At 47.5% G+C, this 20,520-nt stretch overlaps 1 protein-coding gene across 2 annotated transcripts in view; it reads right to left on the minus strand.

The window, feature by feature from the left end:
* The window catches only part of LZTS1 (leucine zipper tumor suppressor 1), a 353,433-nt gene that overhangs the window by 41,288 nt on the left and 291,625 nt on the right, over positions 1 to 20,520 (minus strand). For both annotated transcript variants that reach the window (XM_086944794.1, XM_086944795.1), the window contains exons 3-4: positions 11,619 to 11,774; positions 9,168 to 10,034 (exon numbers count right to left, since the gene is read on the minus strand). In XM_086944794.1, coding sequence (XP_086800920.1) covers positions 9,168 to 10,034; positions 11,619 to 11,774 — 1,023 coding nt within the window. The remainder of the gene's footprint in view (positions 1 to 9,167; positions 10,035 to 11,618; positions 11,775 to 20,520) is intronic.

The following is a 20,520-nucleotide window of genomic DNA, read 5'->3' on the forward strand; positions in this document are numbered from 1 at the left end:
CCTTTGTGCAATTGCTGCACCAGCACAATCTTGCCACCAATGCCACCAACTGCTGGATCTGTGGATTGTTACCCCACGCCACTGGACATTCCATCCCCTTCATCCCTTCACCTTTCTCAGTTCACGGCTCCTGACTTGCTTGGCTGATCCTCTTGCAAGAAAGCTACAGGGATAATGCCACTTCCAGCAGAACTATGGCACACTTCTTTCATGGGGTCTGGCAGAACAAAACAGGGAGAACTGCTGCACACTTTTGCCCTCTGACATCCAACGACTCCATTCATATGGACATCCCTGTCAAAGAACGGATTGAAATTAAGCATGGGCGAATTTTGCGAATCTGGCGTTCGCAAATTTGCGTATTTGCGAACTCGCAATCCGCAAAATCCGCGAATTCTCGCAATTTTTTTTGTGTTCGCAAGGGTTTCTGCCAGCTTGCGAGGGTTTTGTACCAGTTCGCAATTGCGAACTTACTTGTCGGCTCGCAACGGTCGCGACTATGTTGTTTCTACGTCTGGTTCATCATCACAGGTTCACAGCACCCTCTGTTTCACCACTGCCACCCTGTTTCACCCATGCCAACCTCTTGTACATCAATGCCACCCTCTGGTTCATCACTGTAGATTATGGGGGGAAAAGCAAGCACACCTGCCCTGCTTCCACTGACATGAATTAATTTGGGGTTGATTTATGAATGTGTCACTGTTTTAAACTTCCAGTCTGGCACCTGCTTCCTTATCTGTAATTTGCTTTCTGTTGCAGTGCAATTTTTTTTTCCAGGACCTTTGTGGCCTACTTGTAGCTATTCTATGAGCCTGCTGTGAGGGTCAGAGCAGGGTCGTAGAATGTTGCAACTAGCAACTGAACTCTGGAGGGGCCCCAGTCAGGAAGCACTACAGGGAATGGTTACTAATGATGAGTTTGAACTTTTGCACCTGCTGAGTGCTTTCAGTTTTGCAAAACTCGTTTTTCTGCAGAACAGCAACTGTAATGCCCCAAACAAACATAGGCAACTGAACTCTGAAGGGGCCCCTCAGGAAGTACTACAGGGAATGGTTACTAATGATGAGTGAACTTTTGCACCTGCTGAGTGCTTTCAGTTTTGCAAAACTCGTTTTTCTGCAGAACAGCAACTGTAATTCCCCAAACAAACTTACTTGTGAAAGTTGATTTCTAATCCAAAAGTGATCCAAAGAAAGTCAAAAGGCCTCAAATCCAAAAAAGTGCAGGCAAATGTCAATCTGAGGAGTTATTCTGATAAAAATCATCATTTTCAGAAGGTCTATGCTGCTTGCTAGTGGATTTCTTGTGCAGAATTGCAAATTTTGTAATTTCGCGAGTGCGAGATTGTTGCTGCCCGCCGCACCTACATGTTTGCAATTGCGAACTCTCGCGATGCGTCGCCAAACTCCCGCGGGATCCCGCAGCAAGATCCAAAATGGCGCAGCACTCGCAAAATATCGAGAAAAACAACTCGGCAAACGCTGAATGACGGTAAGTGAACGCCACACGCCGCAATATTGTATCACCAAGAAAAAAAATCCGCTGCGTGCGAATTTGCGGATTTTCTGTAAATTCGCGACAGTTCGCGGATTGCGAATTTACCGAAAATCCGCAAAATCCGCGAGCGGAACGGATTTTCCGCCCATGCTTAATTGAAATGCAGGTGTTCAACAACCCAACCAGACCCACCTTCTACCTCCGGAAACGAACAGCTGCCACCCTGACTGTGGCCCTATCTGTCGTCAATGTCTCAGGCCTTATGTGCATCGAAGGACTTGGGACACAGCTGGTAGGCCATAGCGCCTGCCGCATCACCAGAACTTTGGACTCAACAGATCCACCCTCTTTTGTCACTTCTCCTAATATGTACTTTGTTTGTGGTACAAAAGCTTACACCTGGCTCCCCAAAGGCTGGGGGGGTACCTGTTACATTGCTTTCATTCTTCCTCCGACCTATGTGGCTCCAGCAAACCATCACCGACAGAGGCGAGCAAAAGACATTGAGCAAGCAGACTCCACCGGAGCACAGTTCCTGGACGCTTTGAAGGGACTTGTTCCACTCTAGGGTCCGATGGCGAACAGCCGTGCCATCCGACATTTGACCCAGGCAGTTGAAACGACAATGAACATTACAGCTGGCATCCTCACAAACAATACAGCCGAACTTCAGGCGGTCCGCCTGGTGGCTCTTCAGAACCACCTTGTTCTAGATGTGGTTCTAGCGGATCGTGGAGGAGCATGCCGTATTATTGGGTCCAGCTGTTGCACCTACATACCGGACAATTCACCCTCAGTGTACAAAACCATTGAACACCTCCACAGACTTTCCTCAGAAGTTCACCAAGAACAAGAAGAATGGTCGCTTGGGGGTTGGTTCTGGAGTACCGTGAAGAAATGGGGGTGGAGGTTATTTATGATCATACTGATACCGATTGTCATAATATGTGGATTCTGCCTGGGTATTCAATGCTTGCCGCCCCTGTGTTCACTATGTGCAAACTGTATCTGCCCTAAGACTCTGGACTTTGAAAAAGAACGCATGAAAGCATTGTACGATGTCGAGATTATGAATATAATGGGGATAGACATAGACTGACAAGCTGGCTAGATATGTTGAAAAGGGAGGACTGTTAAAATCTAGTTTGCGACATCAACATTATCGGCGCCATCTTGTCCCTTTTCAGGCTCGTATGTGCGCGTAAGTAGCAGCCATTTTGAATGCCATGGCCTCTCTGCCCACTGCCGATAGCCAGCGCGTCTCTCTCTCTCCCTCTAACCTCGCAAGCATCCCCCCGCACGCTGACAGCCCCCGCTCTCACATGCTTGGGCCATAAATCTCCCCTTCAGCGCAACCCTGCCTCGGAACCACATCCCGTTCCCAGCTAAACACCTCCCTCCATCCCTTTCATGATCTTGTATCCTTTGATAAACCCCCTTTCCTCTGTGCCCGATTGTCCTGCTCGTTCCCAGGCCGCCACCTGGCCCTGAGAATACAGTTTATTGCCCCCATACAGTAGGAAGCTTCTCTCATCAAAGGATCTACAACTGATCAAAGCCCCCACCCCATGAGATCCGATCAGCCGCACACATTCCGGGAATCGGCGGAATGTCCAGCTGCGCGACAGTCATCACCTGTTGAGACCGGGGTGGGGACTTCTACTGTAAATGTGTGTGGGAACGGGCATGAAGCAGGGATTCCGAGGATGTCTTTCCGTACATCAAAGTATTTGCAAGAATATGCCACATGTAATAAACTGCAATAAAGACCATAAACCTGTGTATAAGAGGCCAGGCCTCAGAGATGCGGGGAGAGCACCTCGAGAAGATACCCTGTTGTCTGATTTGATGTGTTCTGCTCCATCGGAATAAACTCCTGCTTCCTGCCTTCCAGTCTCCAGCGCCTGCCTCTTTGTTTGATAGATTCGAGTGGTATGAGAGGCGGTAAACGCCGGGCAATACTTAAAGGTTCTTGGTCGACATCGGCCCTACCTTTTTCCACAGCTGGGGATCCAGTTTGAGGGGGACATATTCATGGACAAGGCGTTGCCCATGGGGTGTTCAATCTCGTGCGCTTTATTTGAGTGCTTCAGTACCTTCTTGAAGTGGGCTTTTTCCTGGCACACAGGCAATGAGACGGTGACGCACTACCTGGATGACTTCTTCTTGGTGGGACGGCCTGGTTCGGCAGACTGCCAGCAGCAGCTGGACGGTTTTACGGAACTCATGGGCTACCTAGGTGTGCCCCTGGCGCCAGAGAAGACTCAGGGTCCCAGTACGGTGCTGTCATTTTTGGGAATAGAGCTCGACTCCATGGCCAGGGAAGCACGCCTGCCAGAGGACAAGAAGATGCATATGATGGCATTGATGGACAACATTTTGAAGGAACAGAAGTTGAAGGTGCGGGAGGTCCAGGTTCTGCTGGGGCATTTGAACTTTGCATGCCGCGTCGTGGGGTGGGCCGCACTTTTTGCAGACGGCTCAGTCTGGCGCTGTCCGGACTGACGTTGCCACATCATCACCTGCGATTGTCGGCAGGGACGAAAGAGGACCTGCGCATGTGGCGGGCCTTCTTGGAGTGCTTCAATGGTGTGCCCATGGTGCCCCCCGAGGACTGGGAATGGGATGTCACCATCTCGTCAGATGCGGCAGGGGTGGGAGGTTTCGGTCTGTACTGGCGGGGGATGTGGTGCGTGAAGGAATGGCCGCCGCATGGGCAGGGTGGGGGGCGGGGCATCGCATTCTTGGAGCTATTCCCGCTGGTGGTAGCGGTGACAGTGTGGGCGCGAGAGCTAGCGCACAGACGGGTGAATTTCAACATGTCGGTAGTGCAGGTCGTCAATAGACAGTCGGCCAGGGACCCACAGGTGCTCAAGTTGATGAGGGTGTTCGCGCTGCGATGTTTGGAACATGACATTTTGTTTCAAGCCCGACATGTGCCAGGGGTGGACAAGGACATTGCAGATGCTTTGTCTCGTTCACAGTGGCAGAGGTTCCATGGGCTAGCCACGGAGGAGGACCAACACAAGACGCCGGTGCCATTGGAAATGTGGTCAGTGGGAGAGACTGGGTCGTACAACTGGTAAGAGCGTCGGTGGCCGTTTCTACCTGGAGAGCATACGAGCAGGCATGGCAGGAATTTTTGGAAAGTGGGGCAGTGCGGCAGGACGACCGTTGGCTATGGGGTGAACAAGTGGTGCAGTTTATGCTGTGGATGATGGACAGGGGGATGTCGAAAGTGACGATTGCCAGCAAGTTGTCGGCCGTCGCTTTCATGGGGAAGTTGTGGTGGGGTTACGCGCTGTCAGAAGGTGAACTGGGAATGCGTCTATTGGAAGGTTAGGTGCGGGAGAGGGGTGCCAGGGTTAGTTGGCGCTGGCCCATCACGGCGGGTATGCTCAGGGGCTTGGTAAAGCTTTTGCCGACAATTTGCCACAACCGAGAGGAGACCATTCTGTTTTCAACGCTCATGTCGTGGATGTATTTTGGGGCTTTTTTTAGTTTCTAAATTGGTGGGGCTCAAGGGTAGGCCAGGGGTCCTTTGGGGGAAGGTGGAGCTGAGAGCTCGGGAGGTGGCAGTGCTGTTATGGCATTCCAAGACCGACCAACAGGGAGCGGGGAAGTGGGTGGTGATGGGTCCGGTGGAGACAGGTGCGGTATGCCCACCGGGTTGGGGGGGGATGCTGGCGTCCAGACGGTGGACTGTGACAGGGGAAGTCTTTGGCCGGGTTGACAAGGGCAGGGTGACGGCGGCTCAGCTGCTAAGGGTTCTGCGGCACGCCCTATGCACCATGGGTGAGGACCCGAGGGTTTTTGGGACGCATTTGCTCCGCATAGGGGCGGTGACGGATGCAGCAAGAAAGGGTTGGGGGAGGGAAGAGCTCATGCGTTTGGGACGTTGGAAGTCAGACTGCTACAAGACTTACATCAGGTTGAGGGGGGTAGGGATGGAGGACTAAGCTTGGTTGTGTTTTCCGCTGTCTTACATGTATGTCTTGGCAGGTGCGGTGGCGGGCCGGACGCAGCTTCCTGTCTATCCTCATTATAGGACACTCATTTGTAAAGCGAGCGGAACGGGCTGAGTGGGATAAGAAACTGAGTTTAAATCTGGAATTGGACCCGAGGTTGTATGCATGTCATTGGCAAGGAAAGGGGCATGAGGTGGCATGAACTGTTGCCAGCTCTGAATAAGGTGGTCAGGAAGGGAGTGTGCCCAGATGTAGAAGTCATTCACTTGGGGGAGAACGATTTAGTTCAGTGCAAAGGGCCTAGCATTGGTGAAGCAGATGAAGGGGGATTTGTTGGAGGTATGGCGCCAGTGGTCCGGCTGCCATATCATATGGTCGGAGTTTATACCCAGGCGGATTTGGAGGGGAGCGGAGCGGCCGGCGGCCATAGATAGGGCACATAGGAAGATCAACAGGGAGATGAGGAGTTTCTGCGAGATGGAATGTCTGGGTAGGATGGAACATCCAGAACTGCGCTATGGGGCAGTGTACTTTTTTAGAGAGGACGGAGTCCACCTCTCTCTGTATGGGATGGAGCTGTACATTGTGCAATTGAAGGAAGCTCTGGAAAAGGTTATAGGGGTACACAGATATCCAAAGAGACAGGATGCCTAATGGGGGGTTGAAAGCCGTTTGGCCGACTTTCGGGTGGCGTTTTTTCCTAAGTACTGGGGATTTTAGGAGGTCTGATTTACAGTTGGCATATATTCAAGAAGTTATCTAGTTAGATAGATAGAAACTTTGTTAATTGCAAGTTTGTGTTTCTAATTGTTGCAGGGGGAACCATGTTTAGGGGTGGGGGTGGGGGGTATGTTAGGAAGAATATATTTAGCGAGGTTTAGTTATGTACAGCACAGGCCAAGGGAATTTATTTGTAAGGTGCACCTGTTTCCAATAAAGCGGCCTTTTTCACACCAACGAGCTGGTCTGTGGTCCGTGCTGCCCCCGCCCGTGGGCCCAATACCAATAGGGCTTTGGGAGGGGAGCCGACCAGGGGGAGGCCTGCACCTCCCGGGGGGTTTTGGGCCGGGGGGCAGCCAGCACCTCAGTTGGGCTGGTTGGGCTACTTTTGGGCTGGGTGGGCTATCTTTGGGCTGGGGTCATATTTAGCCGGCCATTTTAGGGAACTACCCACCATTTTGGTGGTAGTGACCCAGAAGCCGGTTGTGGGTGGTACTGGGGGCTTATTGCTTTTCCCGCCCTCCCGCCCCCTTTTTTACTAGTTTCTTTTTTTGTGTTTTTTTTCTAGTTATTGGAGTTGGCGAGCTGCGGCATGGTGAGGTGGTCTTGTTGGGAACGGGTGCATCGGGGAGGTTCATTGTATGGGGATTTGTCGCTGGAACAGGTGCTGGTGTGTTTGTACAGTCCTTTGGGGTGGCGTTTTTTCCTAAGTACTGGGGGATTTTAGGATGTCTGGTTTACAATTGGGGTAGACACAAGAAGTTATCTAGTTAGGAAAGTTGGGAATTGCAAGTTTGTGTTTCTAATTGTTGCAGTGGGAACCATGTTTAGGGGAGGGAGTCGGGGGTATGTTAGGAAGAATATATTTAGCGAGATTTCGTTTTGCATGGCACAGGCCAAGGGAATTTATTTGTAAGGTGTACCTGTTTCCAATAAAGCGGCCTTTTTCACACCAACAAACTGGTCTGTGGTCTGTGCAGCCCCACCCCCCTCTTGTGGGCCCAAAAAGGAAATAGCAAAAAATGTGTTTAGAGGGGATGTCATTACCAACACATCCTAAAATGTGTTCTGTACTCTATTGTTGGGAAATCTGTCATGGCACAAACAAATTATGGTTCAAACACAGGAAACGTGTCTGAGAGCTTCAAATGTTATGTGTATATGTACTTATAGTTCAGCCACACTTTACATTCATAAGGCTTTTTTTGATTTGCCTATAACTTGGGCTCCCTTGGGTGCAACACCACCAAATTCTGAACTTTCTTAGCATATGGAGCTGAGGTCCACCATGCCAATTTTTGCATTTTATGCATTTCTGCGCAAAATTAAACACGTTAAGGGAGTGGGTAACTTGTATATTCCCATTTCAGCTCACATTAAAAATTCTGCTCGCAGCTATAGTGAAAACCACAGAATATTTTATGCTACACTAGACATGATATTAGAAAGTTACTAAAAAACGGACTTTTGGTCGCTTAGGATATATTAACGTTTGAAAATGGTGATGGGTGGGTTGGAAAGTGTTAATTATTTTGTATAACTTTGAATTTTTTCAAATGTGATTAACTGATGAAAGGGATCAAAACAATTCTGCCATTCTAAAAATCACAACTAGTGTCACAATTGTGGCTTAAGCATCGTGGGACAAAAACACGGGATGCACCAGTAGAGGCGCATTAACCACAGGGGAGTGGTCAGTGACATTCAAATGCACTTGAAGTGACATTTTAGCCCAGTAAAATTATAATTTTCATGGAAATTGTAACAACGTGGCTGCCATCTTACATTTAGAAACAGGCATCAATTTCCAAAACTTGCGATTTTCATGTAAATTGCAACTTATATTTTAAAAAATACTATAGTTGGAGAAGACCATGCAAGAATGCTGAGGCACATGAAAAATGCAGCATGTGTGGACGAAGGTCAAACCTGGTGGCTGAACCCCACTGCGCAGTTCATGAGACCTTGCCATTTATATATTAGCCAGGTAAATGCACTAGAAATTCGCTGAAAGAATACACAGTCAAAGAATTATTTTAAAGCTAATCCAATCAAAAAAACGGCCTAAAATTCACAAGTTATGGTTTACAAAGCATACCATAATACACGCCCACCATTACGTTCAATACAGCACTTAACTAATTACACATTAAAAATGGCCGTCAACCAAGAGCAAAACATGGTGAGTGGCATGGATTATGGTGCACGTTGTGCGTTACATACCATAACTGGCGAATTTTAGGACTTTTTTGGTTTGTGTTTCCTGAACCATAACTAACCCTTTAACTATGTTTTTGTATTGAACATACACATTTAAAGGTTAGTTATGGTGGGGACACAACACTTACAACGCAACTTTTACAACGCACTACCTTTACAATGAAACTTTTACAACGCAACATCCATTACAACGCATGCCATTACAACGCATACCACTACAACGCATGTCATTACAACGCAGTCATTACAACGCATACCATTACAACGCATACCTACACTATCCAACACTTACCCTACTGTTACACCCCCTGGAGTTAGAATAGTAATTTTTACCCCTACACTATTCAATACTTACCCTACTGTTGCACTCCCTGGAGTTAGAATAGTAATTTTTACCCCTACACTATCCAATACTTACCATACATGCAATGAAATGGTATGCGTTGTAATGGTATGCGTTGTAAATGTATGCGTTGTAGTGGAATGCGTTGTAAAGGTAGTTTCAAAGAATTTGTTGTAATGGCATGCGTTGTAATGGAATGCGTTGTAATGGATGTTGCAATGTAAAAAATGCGTTGTAAAGGTATGCGTTGTAAAAGTATGCGCTGTAACGACATACATCCGTTATGGTGAATTGTCATACTAGACTGTAACTTTGCTGCTTGATTGAAAAGAATAGCTAGTCAGAACCATACACTCTTGAAAGGTCTTGCAGATTAAGATGGTAGGCATCTGAAAAATAAACCTTTAAAGTCTTACCTCCCACTGAGTCTCCTCCAAAGCCGGCACAAAGTTTGTTTTCTCCTTCTCGTAGGATCGAAGCTTGGTCTCCAGCATGTCGCGTTCCTTCAGAAGGTTCTCCATGTCCTCACGGAGCTGACGCTTATCTTGCTGTAGTTGAAAAACCTGCAGGTGCATGAGCTGGTTGGCCCGCTGTGCCTTGATGGAGGCCTGCCTCAGTTTACTGCTGCTTTTGTGCTTCAGTCCGTCGAGGTCCTCCTTGCTGCGCCTGTGCTTCTCCTCATAGCCATGGCAGCTGGCCACCTCCTTCTCCTCGAAGCTGCACTTCAGCTCGTGCAGATCTCCTTCCTTCTCAAGGAGGCGTTGTTCCAGTTCCTGGATACTGGATTCATCAGTAGAGATGGGTGAGCGCATGCAAATTTTCTCTGGGACCTGGCCAACTTTGGGAGGTACGTTGATTTTGTTGGCGTTGCCACCATCTGACAGTGACATGGCCTTCAGACTGATCATGTTGCTGTCCTGGATCACTGTGCTCTGGGTAATGTTGTGGGCTGAGCCACCAAAGCGGTTGATGTAGCCCATGGGCGTGAGTAGTGGGTCCAGCTGGTAGCTGCTTGTAGTGCTATGGGTGGGCAAGCTAGACATGGAGTTCCTGCCAGAGTCTGACAGCCCCCCGGAGTAGGCTGTGGGCCGGGGATCTGCTCCCCGGGGCCTCTCTGAATGGTGCACCTGATGCAGGACCTGGCTTCCATTTTCCGAGGTGGACAGGAGAATGGTTGCAGAGTTACGGCGCAGTGCTGGATTGAATCCAGTTGGCCGAAGAACATTCTTCTCTGATCCTTGTAGATTGAAGCCAGTAGGCCGTAAAATGTTCTTGTTTAATTCCTGAAGAGATATAGAGAGATATCAAGGCACGGCAGAAGTTTACAGTTTGTTTTAACTCATTTACTTATTGAGACAGTCAAAAATATTCGAAAAATTGGACTTTGCATGAAATAATTGAAATAAAGTATTCCCATCAGTAATAAATTAGACGATAAAGTTAACATGCACAGACACCACTGAACTAAAAATGTAATCTCTCCTTTGATCAACAATACTTTTGTTGTTAAAAGTGTATAGAAGTGAAATAACAGTTTGAAGGGCACAATATTGAAGCTGGAGGAGTAGTTAACGATGTATAGATAGAGTTCAGGTTGAGTCACAGAAGAAACATAATGTGATAATAGCCTATGACTTAGACCACAATAAATAAATAAAAAGGTGAAGTTAATGTACATGTTAAACACACAAGTCAGAATATCGAGCACAAAATTATCCTCGAACCCAAAAAATTACAGCCAGAATTTCAGCAGCAAACATAAATATTGTGAACGTAAGTAACTATTGGTAAACATAGACTATTCTGTAATTATGTATTGCAGAGATTTACTTCTTTAATTACATTTTGCAGATTAATATTTTGGTAGTAAATATTCTGGTAGAGATATTTTGGTAGCACGATATTTAAAAATCAATATTCTGTTCGTATACAACAAATACAGCTTTCCAAGGCACACCTTTGCTGGATTTCACAATCTTATCTATGCTGTATTTGTCTATGCGTCCTAATATTATATTGCACACAAAAAGTGATCAAGTGAACACAAGATGAGAACACATGAGCCCACCTGCCATGAAAAGGCGACACAATGTGTCTCCACATAGGACCCACCAAGAGATGTCTAGATAGAACTGCTAATGCCTAGATCTTAGTCCTGTAATAGAGTGACTCTAATTTGTAGAGTACCTAAAAATCATTAATCTGCTGTAGTGTAACACTGATTGTCAACTTATAGGAGGGAGACAATCCAGCAAAAAATCATCAGATCTGAGAGTTCTGCCATTACCATAAGCGCCAATTTAGAATTGTGCCAATTGGTGGCCATTTTGTGCTGCTAACTCAGTTGGGCCTACCTCCCTTTCCATCAATATGTGGTGGTAAAACAACCATATAAGTGGTGGTAAAACTTTCGCAGCAAGAGCAGCTCCCCCCAATGAAAGACACAGTCATGGAAACATGGTGAATTAGCAGGAAAGAGTAACTTGATAATTCCTCTTATGCAGGATCAGCACCACAAAAGGTGCATGGTGTGTGAAGTGTGCATACTGGCAATGGCGCTTCTTATTACAGATCCACTGGCATTGCATGCACAATGTGGTAGAAATTTCACCAGGGACTATGGCCATTATCGGAACTACTGAGAATGAATCTGCTTTTGATCTGCCAGCAGGATCGGACATTTTAGTGGAAATCTTGTATTTTATGTAATGCTGAGCTGCTGCAAATACAGACGTCTTAAACGGAAGGTTCTCCAACGAAAGGTGGTTTTGGTGCTCTAAATTCATAAGCTAAAATGTTTATTCTCCCCACAGTCTGAAAGCTTGTCCCTCTCCCCGGAGTAGCCTGTGCCATGCTGGATGACTCACATGATGTAGGACCTGGCTTCCATTTTCCGAGGTGGACAGGAGGATGGTTGCAGAGTTACGGCGGAGTGCAGGATTGAATCCAGTCGGCCGTAAAACGTTCTTCTCTGACCCTTGTAGATTGAATCCGGTTGGCCGTAAAATGTTCTTCTCTGACCCCTGCAGAAAAAAATGCAGTCATGTGAAGACACAGGGAAATTTAATGTGCTTTTAAATTCATTGCCACATACTTTTGATGATAAAAAACATCACCTAAGGTCATCATCTGTATTAAGAAAAGACAGATTGCTACCTTGATATTATGGATATCGCATTGAACATCTTGCCTGTACAACCCTTGTTTAAATAATTGGAAGAGGTTACACCCAATTTCTGTCACAGAGGAAACCCACAGAAAATATTAATTATATCGGAGTGTGGATACTGACAATGCCCCTACTCATTACAGGTAGATTTACAGGGAAGTTACATTGTGGTAGGCATTCTGGTGATGACATTGTCCATTTCCGCTAGTCAAACTCTAAGTGGTATCAATAGAATAGGATTTCTTGCACAGTTTGAATTTTACTTTAGTCAATATTCCCTTTCTGCTTTCTAAATATTATTCCCATCATTGTTTGAATTTTGGGCCTCTTTTAGTCTGAAATGTAGTATTAGAAAAGTCAGAATTTAGGAGCAGACTCCAATCTGTGGAATGATCTAAATGTAATTTTTTGCTTTAGTAAGAATGATGATCCTTTTTGGAATCTTAATAATGAGCTAGGAGCTGATGTCCAATTTGGTAAGGTGTAGCTTGCTGAAGTGATAGGTGGTCCTATGTTGTGTGTCTTTCCTTGGTAATGTTTTCTTTTAAGGAGAAGTCAGAGATGATGGTAAAATGGAGTGCTTTTTGTTCAGGGTGAGTTGTGTGCAAACTCGTCCAGTTTTTATGCGTTAGGGGCAGCCTTAGATTTATGTTCAACTGATGTTATTGATGGGTTTAAATTCCAGAATTGATTGGGTTCAGCTGAAGATGAGCTGCTAGATATTAGTGACTGACGGTGATGCAGTCTGCAAAAAATTCAGGGGCATATTAGCAAGAACCTCGTTAATATTATCACCATTTTAGCGGCAGGAAACTGCTGCTAAAACGGTTATAATAGGCTTGCTAATAGTGGTTATAGTATTCCAATAGAAGCCCAGGTTAGATGTGCAAGACATCTAACCTGGGCTTCTATTGGAATTCTATAACGCATATTAGCAAGCCCATTATAGCAGTTTTAGCGGCAGTTTCCTGCCGCTAAAATGGCGATAATTTTAATGAGGTTCTTGCTAATATGCCCCTCAGTTTCCTTGATTGGAGTTGGGGGGTTCTGAAAGTCGTCTGTTCTTAAAGTATTTGTTAAACTTCATTGCATGAGAGTCAATGAGGGCCCAGAGCACTTACATGTATAATTAAAAATCACGGTCTTGCATACTATTCAATGGACACACAAATTAATAGATCAAGATTTTCTGATAAAGGTACTTTGGATTTGTGAATTGAGACAAAACAACTTATATCCTGTTAACAGTATGTATAGTGCAATCCTATATATTTTTATAATTCTTTGTCCAATCCCTTTTGTATTAGGCCAAGAGAATATCTTTTGAAAGGGACTTGGAAAGCCTGCATTACCAATTCAATCTTTCCTCGCTGGACTTCTCATATACCATGGGAAACCCGCAGCCCTACCTGGAGCAAGCTTTTACAGTCCTGGCTTGGGGAAGAATCACCTATATGAGACTTCTCGCTTTGCCTGTCACGAATTTTAACCCAACTTGGGCCCGGCAGGATAATTTAGTGGCTTGCCGACTTTGCAATTACCACCGTGAATCTTGGCTCCATCTGTTGTGCTGTTGCCCAAAGCTAGTCAGTTACCGGCAGCGCTTGGTTCTCCCCATCTGTAGGTTGCTTGGCTTACAAAGTTGCAGGGAAGTTTCCGACCTGTGCTTCTCTATTAAAACACCTCAAATTGCGGCCCGACTAGGGAAATTCACAGACGCAATCCGAGCCAAACTGAAACTGGAAACTGAATTATAACAGTACCTAGTCGGCCATCAAGCAAGAGAGACTATGATAAAAACTTTTCCTTAATTCCAACGCATAACACCTCACTGCTAGATAAGACAATAATCTTAATAACAGTCATTTTAATTATTTTAAATCTTTTTAAACGACTTCTTTATTCTTAACTAATTGTTTGAGATCTTAAGCAAGTTTTTGTTTTATTGATAGAATATTGTAACAATTTTAATTAATTGAACAATAAAGATTCTACACTATAATTGCTCAAAGAGGCACAAATTAAATGACATACAATATGCACTGCAAAAAAAAAAAATGAATGTGAAAATTTGTCTTCTTGGAAAAAATCTTCTTTTATTCTTTATCCACACAGCCAACGCGTTTCACCCCAGCGGGCTTCATCAGGGCTAATTATGAAAAAACCAAATGCCACGTCCTGGCAGATTGATGGAGTGTAATCACGAATTCCCTCCTTCTCAAATTTTCCTTCTCAACCATGTACGATCTGTGAGTTGTTCCGAAGTATGGGATCCCGTGTGCGCGTATCCATACGTTCCAAACAGGTAAGAATAAAAGAACTCGAACATCAACGAGTTCCGAATTCGGTACTAATTTCCCTCCAGGCTTCCATCAAAGATGTGATTATCTGTTTGGAACGTAGGGATTCGAGCACACGGGATCCCATACTTCGGAACAACTCACAGATCGTACATGGTTGAGAAGGACAATTTGTCAATTTTTCGTTATGTTGTAAGGTTTCAATAAAGACAGCCCCATATTGTAAGCCTAGTTCCTTCAAAAACTGAGGCTGCCACACCAGCCTTGATGTATCTAAGTGGTCAATAGTACAAATATTATTAAACCCTTTTACTTCAGATTTGTGTTTAAGTTTGTATCTTGCCACCAGTGCATACATTTCATTCATTCGTATTAACGTTGCGATGGACGAGCAAGCATTCCTGGCCATAATTAAGATATCGTCCGCATAGGCTGCCAATTTAACAGAAGTTTTATTTAAAAAAAATACCAGAAATTGAATTGCTTGATTGGATATTATGGAGCAAGGATTTAAGTGCCAAGATGAATAGAGAGGGGCAGGGAGGGAAACACTACCTTGTCCTTTTTTTTTTTTTTTTTAACTGTTTATTGATGACTGCTTCAGGTATTACATCAGGCATATAGATTCTACACCACTCATACAGTCTTTTCTGTTTTTCTCCCCCCCGACAACTGGAAACATCTGACTCAATGCCCTCATAACACTTAATCTATACAAATCGTCCACATCAGCCCGGGCAACTCTATATACAAGTGGTAATTCTTTACAAGTGAATTCGAGCTGTGGATGCCCGATCAGTTCTCAGCGTGTATACATCCATGACTTCATAAGTAAAGGCGTCACCAGACTCTATCCCTCCCAACCCCCCACCCCGTTTCGTACGTCTCCTGACATCTATGCACAGGCCATGGCATCTCCCCGGGCCTAGTGGTCTCGGAGAACTGTCTTATCTAAGTAAGTGTGATCATCATCCTCTTCTCTGGCCATCCTGTGCGCACCCTGGGCCATTCTCTAGTCGTGGACCCACCACCCTTGCCCAACCATTCCTGACGCAGTCCCAGTCGGGGAGGGCAGCAAGTCCTGGTCCTCCAGCTCCAACAGTATCTGTTCCCACTCCTGTGCTATTGGGTGTTTCCGTAGCCCTCGTTCCTCCTCCCTCCTGAGTATTGTACCTTCTTCCCTACCCCACTTCAGCACTTCGGACCGCCAGGCCTCTACAGTCGGGGGTCGTGCAGATTTCCACCTCATAGTCAGTTTCCTGACCGCCAGTAGTAATGCTAAGTCCATGAACTTCAGTGGGGCCCTATGACTTTTAGGTCTTTTCCTGTGTCCCAGCAAGCACGGCAGCGCCCCCTCTGGTATCTGCATGCCCGTTGCAGTGTGTAGGATGTGTCGTACCTGACCCCAATAACCCTCTATAAGCGGGCAGGACCATAACATGTGGAGAAGGCCAGCCTCCTCCGCATGACACTCGGGACAGCAATGGGAAGAGGCAGGGAACATCCTGTGCAGCCTTTGTGGGGTAAGGTATGCTCGATGTAGTAACATGGCTTGGATAAATTTAAACTTCACATTTCTGGACACTCTTCTAGGGTGTTCCATAACAACCTTCCATGCCCCATCTGTCATATCATCCCCTGTGTCTAACGTCCAGGTGGTCCTGAGGGGAGTAAGGGACATAGCAGCGTGTTCCCTAATGCCATTGTACAACCACCTCACAAGATGACCCCCAGTTCCCATGTAATATAGTAGGTGCACTAGCTCATGTTGCTCCGGTCTGCTAGGCTGTGGGGCCCATGTAGTACGTATGTAGTGTGTGACCGTGGCATGTAGGAGGTACAGTCGTGGAAGGGCTCCCATGGTCTGCACAAAGGAGGCGTGGTCTAACAATGCGTCATCACCAAACAAGTCGCCTACTCTGTCTACCCCCGCATCCGTCCAAGGCCGTAATCTATTGTGCGTCAACTGACCTTGTGGTGTTGGGATTCCCAAGAGGGGGATGTTGTCGGCGTACGATGGGGCCGATAACGTGTACGCCAAAGCTTTCCGCCAACATGTCAGGGAGGTATACAGAAGAGGGTGGCAGTCTCTGGGCACTTTGGCCCCGGGAAGTAGTAAGGAGTGCAGTTCTCCACGCGCCAGCCGCTGATCAGTGAAGCCGATTTCGTGCAAATGTCTACCCGCCACCCATCTTGATAGCCATTGTAATTGGCTCGCGTAATAGTAACCGCGAAAGTCTGGTACACCCAGGCCTCCACGCCTGGTTCCCAATTGAAGTTTTTTTAGGCTTATCCTCCGCCTGCCAGAGCCCCAGACTAGGGTGGTCAAGAGTGTATTCAAATTGTTAAAAATGGTCTGTGGGAGGAGAACCAGTAGGTTTACAAAATAATAAAGCAATCGGGGAAGCATGACCATTTTAGATATAGCAATCCTACCCATGACGGACAGAGGCAGAGATGTCTAGAACTGCTCACTGCTCCGAAGGCCAGCAATGGCCCGCCTAATGTTGCCATCGATCTGGTCCTCCGGCCGCCTGTAGACCCGTATGCTAAATATTGAAACGTTTCCTGCGCTATCGGAATTTGGGAAGTGCCAAATAGTAAGTGGGTTAGCCGTTGTCCTTCCTGGAAGTAGAACCCCACCGACTTCGCCAGGTTGATCGCCAGTCCCGACACGTCTGGGAACCGGGTAAAAATGGTCGCTAAGTCCGAATGATCCTCCTCCAGATCTCGGAAATACAGAAGGATATCGTCGGCGTAAATTGATAACAAATTTGGTGTGCCGCCGAGGAGGATGCCCCGCTCAGCCATCCTGGTCCGAAGGGCGATCGCCAGAGATTCGAGGGTCAAGATAAACAACAGGGGCGACAGTGGGCAGCCCTGTCGAGTGCCGCTGTATATGTTATAACTAGAGGAGACGTGTCGACCCGTGCGCGCTCGAGCCGTCGGGCGTGTGTACAACAGCCGGATCCATCGTATCAGGGAGTCAGGGAGGCCAAAACGTTTCAGGACCTCAAACATGAACCCCCAGGACAGTGAGTCGAAAGCCTGGCGGAGGTCCAGAGCTACACAGCCGGCCCGAGGTAGAGTCGGCGGCGTCGCAGCCATAAGGGCATGGAGTCTTCTCGAGTTCTGGGACGCACTTCTCCCCGGCAGGAATCCGCACTGATCCAAATGAATCAAGGTCGGAAGGTGGGACTGTATCCACAGAGCTAAGGCTTTACTGAGTATTTTATACTCCGTAGAGAGCATTGAGAGGGGTCTGTAATTGGTGAGGTCAAGGGCGTCCTGGCCGGGCTTTGGGATTGAGATAACTGAGCCCTGCATTGTCGTTCCAGGCAGGTGACCAAGTTCATATGATTCTTTATATATGTTCTCCAAGACAGGGACCAGGGTCTCAGAATATGACTGATAAAACTCTACTGGCAGACCGTCCTGTCCGGGAGTCTTACCCCGGTTAAGGGATCGGATGGCTATTTTTATTTCTTGCTGCGTGATGGGTCCGTCTATCCCTGTTTGCTCCGCTCTGGAAAAGACCGGGAAAGGCAAGTCTCTCAGAAAGTCCATCATCGCTGCACGGTCCTCCATGGGGGGAAGCATAGAGCGAGCTAAGGTGATCTCTAAAAGCGTCATTAATGGCCAATTGTGTAGTTATCAGCTCACCCGCGCTATCTCTAATCCGCGTGATCATTGGTATCTTGGGGCTGTCTCGTACCAGCCGGGCCAGTAAAGCCCCCGATCTGTCTGAGTCAGCCTGTTGCCGTCTCAGGTAATCTTTGTAATCTATAACTCGCAAAGTTTCCAAGAGTTCGGCGTGCTCAATATTACACAGTCGTAACTCTCCAGCGCGATCCGGGTTCTCACCCATCGCCAATTCTAGCGCCTGTAGGCAATTCTCTACATCACACAGCTTCCTGTGGATCTCCTGCCGGGCACCTACCACCTGACCAATGACCGCCCCCCTTATCACAGCCTTCATGGCGTCCCACACGATCAGGTTAGAGGTCGCTGAGTCCCAGTTGTCCCGAAAGTAATTGTCGAGCGTGTCCGACAGGGAAGTACGGAAAGGGGCATCCTCCAGCAGTGTCGGATTAAGTCTCCAGGTGGGCACCGGAGATGGTACCTTCCCCCAGTGTAAGTCGAGTGTCAGAGGCCTGTGGTCGGAGAAGGTCTTGGCCAAATAATCAGAGGAAGTGCATTTAGACACCAAGGACTTAGTACACAAGAATCTGTCCAGTCAGGTGTGCAAGTCATGAACTGGGGAGTAGTAGGAGTATTCCCTATGTGTCGGGTAGAGTGTGCACCATGTATCTGTCAGACCCCATCCCTGCATCCATGTCCTAAACGAGTCTGCTATCCTTTGGACACCTGTCGCCTGGAGGGGGGGGGGCATACATGCTAACCAGAACTACAAGTGAGCCGTCCAATTCACCTTTCACTAGGATATACCTACCCTGATCGTCGACCCTCCTATCCAGTTCAACAAAGGGGGTACCGTACCTCACCCAAATGGTAGCCCCCCTGGAGAAGGCGGAATATGTCGTAGAGAACACAGTCCCCCTCCACTTTTTTCGCAGTGTGAGTGTCTCAGTGTGCGTTAGGTGGGATTCCTGGAGGAATACGATGTGGGCGTGCTGTCGGAGCAAGTATGCATGCACTCTGTGTCGCTTTTGTATGGCACCAAGTCCCCGCACATTCCAGGTGGCGAGCCTATACTTCCCTACAGTGTCTGCCATAGTCGATGATACATGTCGTACGAGACTGTGCCCATAGCCAGAGCATAAATTCTAGCAGTTCTAAGCCAGGAGACGTACTTCAACCCACCCCAAACTCTAACTCTTGTGGCGCAGCTAAAGAACATTGCTGTGCCGAACCATGAAATGTAAAACATAACAAACCAAACAAGGGTGCATTCGCCATTGGGGGGTGGCATAGCTTGTACCTGGTCCATCAAGTCTTACAGTGGTACGCTGTTGGCTCAACAGCGCCGCCGGGGAAGTCTGCACACAGGTTATATGCCTCTCAACAACCTCCCTAGGGGAGTAGGGAATAAGGGGGGGGGTTGTCAAGGGGGAAGATCAAGGGGGGGAAAGGGGAGGGAAAGGGAAAAAAGAGGGAAGGGGGTTCCCTTGCTAGCGCATCCCTCCTATTCCACACATACTTGAGGGTCTCAGTTCGGAAAGGCCAGAAAAAGCCAAACAATAGAGTCCAATCATTAAGGGCCAAGCCCACAACGTCTTAGCTTGTAGTCCTACTCCCAGTATCGTAGGAGGTAGCGCTTCCCAAAGCAAAAAGTGCCCGCATCCCCCACCCCTCATCCCCACCCTCCACCAAACAACATCAAAAGGATATTAGTAAGAGACAAAGGTTTTTTAGGACACTCCGGGTTGGGCCCTCACTCCAGACCATTGTCCAGCATTTCGTCCGCCGCCCTCGGCGTCACCGTTGGGAACAGTATCACGCTGTGTTCCGAGTCTGAGTGTGGTGTGCTGTCCTCCGTATCTGTGTTAATTAGTTCCTGATCGTCGCGGAAAGAGCCCACCATGTTGACCGCTGTCATCTGATCTTCCCTTTGTTGTGCGATAGAGGGCTTGCGTCGTCTGGGTTGCATCGACGTTGCAGGTGAAACTCTCCCTCCGCGATCCGAGCCGCTTCCGGACCTGCCAGACGCCCCCTCTTGAGTCGCCTCAATACCCATCACCTCCAGCCATTCCTCTGCGTCAGTAGGACTCTCGAAGAAGTGGGTCTTTTTGTCGTGGATGATCTTGAGGCGGGCCGGGAATAACAGGGCATACCGGAGGTTAGCCTTCTGGAGCTTTTTCTTGACCGCAAAGTAGGACGACCTTTGTAGTTGCACTTGATTTGTGTAGTCCGGGTATAGTGAGATTCGGTGGTTCTCATATTCAATGAGCGATTTCTCCCGGGCCTTCTGCAGAAGCATGTCTCTATCCCGGTAGTTCAGGATCTTGACTATCAACGGTCACGGTGGCTGTCCTGCTCTAGGCCTCCCTGTAGGGATCCGGTGTGCCCGCTCCACGCAAAAGAACGGCGACAGTCCCTCCGGGGCGACATGATCGCGGAACCACTGCTCCATGAACTCCGTAGCGCAGGACCCCTCACTGCGTTCCGGAAGCCCAATGACGCGGATGTTGTTGCGTCGATTACACCCTTCGGCATCTTCCACACGATCCATGAGAGTCGTCACTTGCTCCTGCAGTTGCTTGATAGAGGTAGTGAGCTCTACCACCGTCAGGGACAGCTCCGCCAACGTTATCCCCTGGTCCTTCACCCTGTCAGCCA

This window comes from Lissotriton vulgaris, chromosome 11, assembly GCF_964263255.1.
Source record: "Lissotriton vulgaris chromosome 11, aLisVul1.2, whole genome shotgun sequence".
Taxonomy (NCBI): Eukaryota; Metazoa; Chordata; class Amphibia; order Caudata; family Salamandridae; genus Lissotriton; species Lissotriton vulgaris.